Raw genomic sequence first — 10922 nt, forward strand, 5'->3', positions numbered from 1 at the left:
TGTGTACATCCAAGAAGTAGAGATCGTGGGGATTAACTTCTTCCAGTCTCCAGATCACAAGTTACCAAAAGAACCAGATATGATGGCAACTTTTCTACAATGATTCTATTAAAAACCACTTTGAGAACCAGGTAAACCAGAAGTATCACCCATCCAGGAAAGGATTGGTCATGCAAGTTTCTGAGGCAAGGTGGGAATTTAGCACACACATCTTAATAAATTAGGTTTAACAGCTTAACAACACTTTTCAGCTACAGAAGGCTTTAGAGGCATCAGCTAACAAATTAATCTTGACAATAAATCCTTGCCTGACTAAATGGCAAGATATTGAAGTTTCCTACTTTACTGAGAGAAATTAATATTGAAATCTAAGGTACAAAATTTGAGAAATAAGGCAAGGCAGATAAAGAGAAGCAGATAATACTAAAGAGAGGCATTTAATGATAAAAAGCTCAGCCATGATACACACAATTCAAGATGTACATCAGAAAAAAAAAGTAAGAATATTTGTGATTAAATCAATTACAGAGTCTACTGCCTTTTTTTTTTTTTTTTTTTTCCCAACATTGGTGCCACTGAATTCATTTCTAAGGAAAATCTCAGACCAAGATATACTTCCTGTATTAAGAAATATACACACAGGTAACCAACCTAACACAGGATTCTTTCAACAGAAGATGAGAGTGCAAGAAGGCTCATTGCTCAGTACACTTAGTTTCTACCCCTACATGGATTATTCTTCACTTTCACCTGTCTTTGAAAAACAATCTAAAGAACTGTTACACCCATATGATAAAAAGAATACAATTACAAGTGAGGCTAACAGAAAAAAATTTTCAATAAGCTCTGCAGAAACTACCCTACTTACCAATGAATAGTATATTACGTATTATATTTTATTCTATTCTACTTAAACCAACTGCAAGAAAACTGCCATATACTGGGGGAAAAAAAAAGGGACTTCTACATTAATATCCACATGAGAAACCACCACATTTCTGGATTAAACTCACAAAACTGAGTTTTAAGGGCAGAGCATTGTCCAAGTAATGAGCATTTCCTCCCATTATAGAGCTGCATTTCAGATCCACAAGACTTCTACCAAATAGATTACCCCAATCCACACTTGGGGAAAATGATTACTGTGATGTTTCATTTAGCCATTTGCAAAATAAATCATTTTTCTCAACACTAGTCCACATCAGAATATCATCAATTAAAAGTTGCCTTTTAGTGGACTGTAGTACTTATCCCTCAACATTTTGACTGGTCTCATGGGACATTGGATCTACGTGTGCAAGAGTGACCTGTAAGACTCAGGGAAAGAAAAATAAGAAAGCTAATTTTGTAATTCATACTTCCTGTCATCTCTTTTCTTATTACTCTTCTCCTTCCTGCAGTGTTGATAACATAATTCATCCATTTCACTTCAATAATCTTCAACAGAACAGCTCCCGTGATTCGTTTCCCTCCTATAGAAAAGATTGGAATTTCTAATCAAGAGTCAACATATACCAAATGTGGCAAATGTCTGCTCATTTCAAGAATGAAAAAAACTTCCCTTTCACTGTGTTTTTCAAGACTACCTTAGTGTATAAAGAAAAATGCAGCACAGTATTAATAGTGACAATTTGGAACAGTGGCATGACTTGATTTAGGTTTTAGTATTGCCACCACCCTTAGCCACAGATCGTTTGTAACCTTATTTTTATTTACTACCTGGAAGAATATTTAGTCCATGCTATCAAAAGATCAGAAAAATGTGAGTAAAAATAAGGGCGGGAGAGATATCACTGGGGAACATTTGAAGCTTCTAGACCAGTCTAGTGGGAACTTGCCCAAGGAAAATAGGAGCATTTACATTCAAATATTGTTTGGATGAATCAAGTCTAGCTTTTCTCTTTTAAATAAAACTTGATATAATTTATCATGCAATTGCTACAAAAAGTAGACTGTGGACTCAGCAACTCTTTTATGTTCTTACTTCTCAAATCAGGTCAAAAGCAAATCAGATTTTATCATAATTAATAAATTTGAGAGATTTTGCTCACAGATTTCAACTGAAGCATTTTATGCTGAAAAAAGGATCACTGTTCCAATATATACCTCCATGTTACATCTAATAAAGACTGTGCAAAAATTATTCTTAGTTCATTTGATCAATAGGACACATTTTTTTGAAAAATCATCTTCTTTCTGTATTTCTGGACAAACATTCATGGTCCTGGAGAAACAAAAGATTTTTTTTTAAAAAAATAAAATTTTTAAATCACTATGTAGAATATCTGTTACAAAAATCAAACTGTAGTTCTTATCCTACTCAATTCTCAAATGAGAGGGAGTGAGAATGCAATTTAAAGAGGGTGAAAATGCAGTAATTCACTTTTTAGTAGTCAGCAATATTCCAACTTCACATTCACATTCTATGGTTATTTCAGGCCTGCTTCACATTAAAAAAAAAAAAAGTCTGATTTTGAATTACTGTAATTAACTGCAAAAGCTTGCTGATTTGTTGATGCAAAATAATGTCAATCATTTTCATAAACTTGTTAGAAATTTTGTAAATAAATAGGAAAAAAATGATACAAGGAGCAGAAATTCACTCTTTGACATCAGTTTGTTGGCATGCAGAGAAAGGTGCTGTAAGGACAGACACAAGCAAAAATCATGGTCCTCTCCTTGCCATCATTAGTGCAACATTCTCAAACAGTGAGCTGTATGTTGTCACAGGGTGGCTGTGTTTTACATTTCACCCCAAAAATGTACTAAGTTTGGAAGGAAGGAGGAAAGGAAAGAAGGTGTGAAACACTGAGTTTGCTTAGAAGCAGAGTAGGTCAAAAAAATAGTTTCAAAAGCAGAAGGAAAAGGAAAATCCCTCTGGAGCTGAAGAGTTGCAGCCACATGCCATTAATTTTAGCTATTAAAAAGTGCTGAAGTGTATTTTGAAAATCTTCCCTCTTGCACAGATTTATCTGAGAGTATCAATGGGACTTTTTCATTCCAGGGTACAAGCAGAATAGTCTGGCCCTAAATTGACAATATACAACCCATGAACATTACTAAAGTAGAAGTGCAGTTGACAGCAGTCTCACTATCAGTGTTTTGTATTTTCACCTTAAATGTCAGCCGCCCCTGCAGCACTACTGTGTGCATTACACAGTACTGCATAACAGAAAAATCATATTCTGCAAATATTCAATCCAGTTCTCCTAACTATCGGAATCCAGGAGGGAAAGAAGGCTCATAACTCCCCCTAAAAGCAGTGACCAATTTGCCACAGTAGGCAATAGCACAACTGATGCAAAACTCGGCTCTTGGTCTGATCCTACAGAAAAGAAAATTGCCCTATGTATGTTTGAGGAAAGTTGAGTGGTATCAGGCTCTTTAATAGATTCATCAAGAGAGATAAATCAGAGCAGTAATCTCAAATGTAAATCATTTAAGTATTCATTGATACCTGCCTTGCAGCAGCTGTTGAGGGAATGAATAAGCTGATGCAGGAATGGGATAAGAGTGATCTGAGACAGAACACACAGGAGCTGGCCAGGGCTGGGGCACAAATGCAGTTCTTGTTTGGTATTTCTTATTTTCTATGTATTTTCAAGCTGCTAGCTCTTTTTTTACCAGAACACTAAGGACACTGAGCTGCCATTCTTTCTCTCAAGGATTTTGATTCAGCCTTTGAAAAAGACATAAATTAATTATGGCATCTGGCTTTACCAAACAGTAGCTATGATCCAGTAATTTCATTCTAGGGTTGTTTTCTATTAATTTTTTCTTCTGTTAATGGAAATTGGTTAACAGGGCACTAGAAAACAATGTTTTCTGCCATCAAAAAAAATCACTTTCTGTCACAAAGGTCTTTATGAGCACTCTAAACACAACATGCAGCTCAAGCATAGCAGATCAAAAACCCAGGCACTGCTGCAAAGAAGCACGAAACAGTCTGGGGCTCAATTCTACTTCTACCATGGTCAGCAACAGAGAGAATGAGTCATTTTCTCTACTACAATGCTTCTAGACTGCAATCCCTATCTCACAGAGGTTTAAGTCAAACATTGGTCTAGAAGATAACCCTACCTTGGATACGGATTCTCGCAGAAGGCAAGAGAGGATCAAGGCACAACCATGTCAGTTACCAGTGGACAACCTGAGTCTGGGTTGTTTCTTTGTTACAAAACATCAAAGCAGTAAGAATCTGACCATGCTTCCATCAATAAAAATGTTCTGCTACATAAATATTATTAAGTTCTGTACAACAGGCCTTCTATTTAACAATGAATACATTTCAGGCTAATGCACTGCCAAGCTCCAGCTCTCTTTCTAGCAGCTGAATTCTTGGATAAAATCATTTTGCAGGGTATGAGCAATGCAGTTCTGAAAATAGCATCACTGCAAAATGAAAGATGGCAAGAACCTCCACAATGTTGATTTATTTCAATGAAATTTCATCTTTTATGATTAGTACCTATTTTGATATTTTCAGCTGAATGTTCATAATTAATAAAATATAAATCTATAGAATTTGTTAATTTTGAGGCTCCAGCATAAATACCTAGGAGGGAAACAAAGAAAGAAATTGCCCATTCAAAATTTATATCAAAAAATATGTAAAACAGAAAAATGCTTTGTGGATCCCAATAATTTGCATTTATCATCGCCACAGTTACAGGAACATTAAAAAATTAAAAACAAACAAACAAACAAACAAAAACACCAAACCCTCCACACAATCAAAAAAATCCCACCAAAACACCAAAATAAACACCATCATCAACAAGCTGTTTCACACTTAGAATAAGTATGTTGCCACTAGAAGAATGGATTGGAACAACACTCTTTTAAATATCAGTGGGTTTAAGCATCTTGCATAATGTGCAACATGTAGATGTGTGCTGCTGAGAAAACACTATGAGGTGATATTGCATTTCCCGGATTCTAAGTAGATTACATATTTTGGCTCTCTTTCCAATTCACTGATATGAAGCTACACTTCAGGACTTTTTTTTTTTTTCCTAATTGTGAATATTTTTAAATAGGTTGAGAAAAAAAATTTCCAATGAGAAAGGACCATCTATTTTATTATCCATTAATACAGCAGTCTTTTCTAATTAACATCAGCAGCTAAACTAGCATTCTTCTGCCACAGACTTCAAGCTATAAATGGGTTTTTATGCATATGGGAAGTATCAAAATCCCTAAGTCTGACAGCAGAAACAGATAAAAAGAAAACATAATAAATGCCATCTATCTACCTTTGGCCACTGGTGCCACACAGAAAATGATGCTGAGACCAAGCCTAGTCACAGTCTCAACTGGACCTACACTTGTTAGGTCCATGTGCAAAAGCCAAAAATATGAATGTCCCCGTTGTGCAAGCCCTAATTCATATGACTCATACAGACTTCCCTTAGTTGTTCTAATGACACCAAAACAGTAAAGATGATTCATGCAAGTAAAAAATGGGAATACACAACTTCTTTTCTAAAAATGTCCTCTCTGTATACATGTAGATATATGCTCATATGTATACTATTTTATCTTTACATTATTTTTATCTACCAGTGTTTTACACAAGTTATGTAAGTGGCAGATTTGTCTTGAATATAACATTTAATGTAATTCATACATACGGAACAAGTGACTGAGGAGGAAAAAATGTTAAAAGATAAAGGAAAGAGAGAAAGGAATGGCAGAGGAAAATTAGAGAAGGGATAAAAAAAAAAGGCATTAAGATGCATCCAAAATCATGTAGTTATTACAGGAACAGTCCCCTTGGTTTTGAAAGGCTTCATCTGTAGATTTATAAAAATTAAAATATGCTTAGCTTTGGTTAGTTTTTGGTTTTGTTGATTTTTTTTTGTTTGCTTTTTTTTGTTTGTTTGTTTTTTGTTTTTTTTTCCTAATCAGTACAAATGTTTATTACCATAAAGGAGAATGTGTATCTTTATGTAGCACATTACTCACTATCAGTAACAATATCAACACATGCTGTGCCAAAAGGATACTTAGGAATTACAAGATACACTTAAACTCAAGATTATCTGTCTTGATGCAGCACAGAGAAAAGAAGAGAAATAAACTGAGTCCTCTGCTATCATTACCAGGCAACATACAAGCCTTGTATATTTAATAGTACATTTTTGTGAAGCCTGTGCAGATGTGAATGAGAAAAAAATATATACAGCTACAAAAAAAGAAGTGCTTTGCATACTGTGATAGCAGTAGTGTGGTTATAGTGCCAGGAGTACTGTATACAATATTCTCATCTAAGTGCAAAATATCTGCTGCGTTGAAGGTGTAATTGAAGTACTTGGAGTTGCTGTGCAAAAAGTAAGAAGAGGGTATCTTGTACCAACAATCAGATTCTTAACACATGACACAATTAATATGATACATTTAAATGGAATGCAATATTCGTCAATCAGCAGCTAAGCCTTATAGCTCAGATCAAGACACAATTACTACTATACTTAAATAATTTATTAAAGGACAGTCCTCAGTATTTGCAGTGAAATATTTCAACACTGGAACCAAGGAATGCAATACCGCCTGCTCAGATTTTTAAATGAAAAATTAATGCTAACATTTCATACAACACAGACCTGCACCTGAAATTATCTATATTTTGCTGTGTAAACATATCAGGGCCTTTTTGCCATATCAGAGAATTAAAATTAATCAAATTACTGAGATTTTATCAAACAGGCACTGCATAAACCTTCAGCACTATATTCTAAGAATACTACATGCTTCTATATTATTATATTGGTGATGGGAACTTCTGAATGTTTTAGTAAAAGCACACATTAAAATATTTATTAATGCAGAAGAAACAGATGACTGAAGAAAAAAGTGATTGTACAATAATGAGTTGTTGAAGAAATCATACACTCTATAGCCCTGAATATGCACGTTTCTCACACAACAGCTGGGAAATCCTGCTTCCTCAGACCAACTTTTTCACTAAGAGAAAAAAGAGACTGAAAATAATGGGGAGCAAGCAGGTAGCTAAGCACATAGCACCAGTAAGCCTCCAGTTCTTCAATTATTCATAACTTTTCTTTCCTTTATTCTCCTCTCCCATGTTTTTTTATTCCTATTTTTAATATTCTTCATACATAATATCTTTTATATTAAGAGCATTTGCGTCACTTCTCTTTGTTCTTCTCCATTTGTAATTTTTAGTAAGAAATGAAACACTGCTGTCAAGTCTTAAAAAGAATAGAAAAATTGTGTTCTCCTTCACCTGTTACATCATTACTTTTTGCTAAGCAGCTCTCCCTGCATCAACCTGTTGTGTGCTGCCTCCTAAACAAACTAAGCTTTGCTTGCACTTTGATTCCATTTCAAAGGGGAAATACTACTATGAAGGATACACAGTCACTGTAGATTGTTTCTGCAATATTTCAATGGAATAACAATGAGAAAAAAAGAGAGACAACAGCAAGTACATTGTGCAGAATATGGAAATGTTGATGACTAACATAATATTCTGAATTATTTTACCGTAGGTACAGTTATAATTAAAGGTATATGTTTCACTGTTGTCAATTTCTATTATCATAGACTTATTCTATTATCATGACTGTCAATAAAGGTAAATTTGGAAAGAAAAAAAATAGCAAAAATAGATGGGAGACAAAACCAGTTCTAAAAGAATATCACATTTTCTTTTGTTAAAAAGCGTTCTGGACTTCTATTTGAAATTATATATATTCTTTTTATATTATATTCTTTTAATTTCACCGAGTTCCATTTTTCTTTCTCTTTTAAACCGAGAAAAATCCACAGATAGGTTGCAATTAGTTGTGTATGATAACCTTATCACCCCAGTAAGAAATTGTAAATATCATAAAACTGTGAATACAGCAGCTCAAACACAAGAAAACAATGAGTTAAAAAGCCCTGGGTTTGTATTTTGCTACACTTGATTATGCATAGCACGTCTTTATAAACTGCAACACGAGAATGTTTTAAAAGGTAATTTTTCCTACAATGAAAGGCTGTATTTATTGAACTTAGAAGATGCTAAGTGGTTATTCTACACTTATCTTTGTATTCCTTTCATTTAACAGTGCGAGCATCCCTTTGAGTCTTTCATAATGAAACCGATACTGAATCCAATTACAACAACCTACCAGCAGTACTAATTGGTGAAAATGCATTGCTGGTAATTACTGCAAGGCATCCTTCTGCCCAGGATGAACGACACCAATAAATTCTACCCAGTGCTAAACAGTAAACAAAAACTGTTAGCATTGTTTTTCTTATGTAAAATGCATTAAAGTGAGACATCCAGTTAAAAGTTGCCTACTGGTAGCTTTAACCCAGATTCGGGGACTAAGGTAAGTGCTTAAAAAAAAAAATATATATATATATATATATATATATATATATATATAGAATGAGGTGAGAGAGAAGAAAAAGGAAGAAAACATGATCAAATAGCGATCACATAGCGGATTTTTTTTTCCCCTATCTCTAGGCGATTCTTCAATATTATGCATTAGGTTTCCTTTTGCCTTTCTTTTATTGCATCATTATTATTTGATCTTTGCACTGCTGTGGGCAACACTTTCATGCTGATAATTCTGCAGTGCTTTAAAGATTTCTATCTCAGGGCCAGGCAAGGCAGCGAGCTGCGTGCACCGCGAGCATCCTTCAGCTCTCGCTATGGTATTTCTGAGAAGTAACGACCCGCAAGGCCAAGGCTGAAGAAAACAGTCCTTCCTTGACTGGAGCCAAATCCCCTCCGGCGGGACCCGGCGCAGCCCCGAGCGCCGCGGGTGCCTGGAGCCCGGCCAGGCAGGAGGGAGCCGGAGCTCGGGCTCGGAGCTCCCAGCCGTGCCCGCCTGCCCCGCTTCCCGTGCCGGCCGCGGAAAGGAAACGAAATCCGCCTTCCGCGTGCATTTTAATAAAATTGCGAAAGTTTTCGGGTTTTTATTAGAAGCAGTGTTGGAGCTCCATCCAGGCTGGAATAACCTCTGTGGGAGGAAGGGGCGGACTCTGCGTAACTCGAAACTTTCTTCTCGCCAAGGATGACCTGACGGGGTGTATTTGGGAGCCGCTCCGGAGCGGGATTCCCAGGCGAAGCCTTTACCTCAAAAGTCCCGCCGCCGGCCGTCACTGGAGCTTCCCCCTCCCGGAGACCGCCCCGGCGGGACCTTCAGCTACCCTGACTCTTTTCTAAGCAAAAGCTGCCGAAAACCTACAATTTTCCCCGATCGTCACTTTCCGCCCGGTCGCTGTCCCTGGCGCCGAGGAGCGCCCCCGCCCCGGACCCCCGGACCCCGCTGGGACTTACGTGGTGGCCGAGGGGAAGGGTCCCTCCGAGGAGTGGTTCATCACCAGGGACTGGAAAAGTGTCAGGCTAAAGACCAGCAGCCAGCCAGCAGCCATCTTCCTGATCGAAGATCGATCCCCCTACCCCAAGTCGGCGAGACGGCAATAATAATAAATTCAATTTTCGTGTGTGCCGGTGCGGGGGGGAGCCGTGGTTCTTTAAAGCCTCCTCCGCTCCCCCCACCCGCCCCCTCGCAGGAGGCGCAGCCCAGAGATGCGCGGAAAAGCGGGAGCACGGCCGAGGGTGGGGAGGAGGAGAAACGATGGAGATCTGTGGGTGGAGTGGGGGAAGAGGCGAAACAGAGAAAAGAGAGAGAGAGCGACAGATACTCCACTCTCTGCTACTCCAGCAGCAGCTCCAGCTTCATCTGATACACCGCCATCAGCGCTACTTTTGTAACAGATCCTACTCTGCGCGTGTGTGCGCGCGTCTTCCCTGATTTATTCCACCGATCGTAGGGCTGAAAGAGGAGGAGAGAGGCAGGCGGGGTGGCGGCTCCTGAAAGAAGAGGAGGGAAGCAGGGCATAGAGTTGGAGACGGGCAGATCGCTGCGGGCTCCTTCCAGCCTTCGCTGCCGGCAGCGGGGAAAGTCGGGGAGCGGCGGGGGCGGCGCGGGCCCTGCGGCGGCCGCGCTCCATACAAGGCGCTCAGGAACTCGCGGCCGGGCCGCCCCGCCCCGCCCCGCGCAGCCCGCACGCTATTTTTAAAACCTCTTCGTGCCTTATTTTCATTCCGGTCCCCCCTCCTCCCTTCTCGGCGGCGGCGGCGGCAGCCGCACACGGCCCGGGTGCCACCGCAGCAGTCTGGGCTGCGGTTTAAATAGATATTCCGTGGATGTATCTATAAATGCCGCTCTCCCGCCCCGCGGCCGGCTGGAGCAGCGCTGCTCAGCCCCGCGGAGCCGCCCCCGCCCTGCGCAGGGTCCCGGGCCCGCAGCATCCCTGAGCGCCTCCGGGAGCCCTCGGGCTTCACCCCCGCCCCGCCGCATTGCCAACCCAGATACTCCTTTCACACCCCTCTGCAAATTCAGAGGGCGCATTCCCTCTCCTCTCCTTTCGTTTGCCCATGTTCACGCACGCCAGTCTCTGTGGCAACTATCCGCTCTCGGTATAAATGTAGAAAGTAATCCAGGAAAATATTTCTTAGCTTATTTGTTAAAGCAGCTAAAAGTTCACTGAAAAATTCGGTTTTCTTTTCTATCTTTGGGTTGGTTTTGTTTGGTTTTGCTTTGTATGTGCTTACATATTTGTATTTTAATATATTTACTTAGTTCAACAGGTGAAAGAGCAGACCCGGTGTTCATTTTGTTTCCACATCCTTTGTATTTAAGGATCATATCTTGAATGTATTAACTCATAACAATTTCTATAAAACAGGAAGGTGCTCATCTCTGTTTTAAAGGTGGCAAAGGGATTAAAATCGAGATGCACAAATGAAGAATTGAGTGCTCACATTGCCTGGGCTCAAAGCCAGCACGATATTTCAGTTGCAATGTGTAAAGCATGCAGTCACTCATCTACATTGTTTCTGGATTGGAGCTGGCACTGGGGAGCTGGTGGGAAGAGCTACCAGTTGT

General features: G+C 39.2%; 1 protein-coding gene across 3 annotated transcripts in view; it reads right to left on the reverse strand.

The window, feature by feature from the left end:
• The window catches only part of CACNA2D1 (calcium voltage-gated channel auxiliary subunit alpha2delta 1), a 352862-nt gene extending 343460 nt beyond the window's left edge, over nucleotides 1–9402 (reverse strand). For all 3 annotated transcript variants that reach the window (XM_062491655.1, XM_062491654.1, XM_062491656.1), the window contains exon 1: nucleotides 9308–9402. In XM_062491655.1, the coding sequence (XP_062347639.1) occupies nucleotides 9308–9402 (95 nt within the window). The remainder of the gene's footprint in view (nucleotides 1–9307) is intronic.
• Between the last annotated feature and the right edge of the window lie 1520 nt (nucleotides 9403–10922).

Source organism: Cinclus cinclus, chromosome 4 (assembly GCF_963662255.1).
Source record: "Cinclus cinclus chromosome 4, bCinCin1.1, whole genome shotgun sequence".
Lineage (NCBI taxonomy): Eukaryota > Metazoa > Chordata > Aves > Passeriformes > Cinclidae > Cinclus > Cinclus cinclus.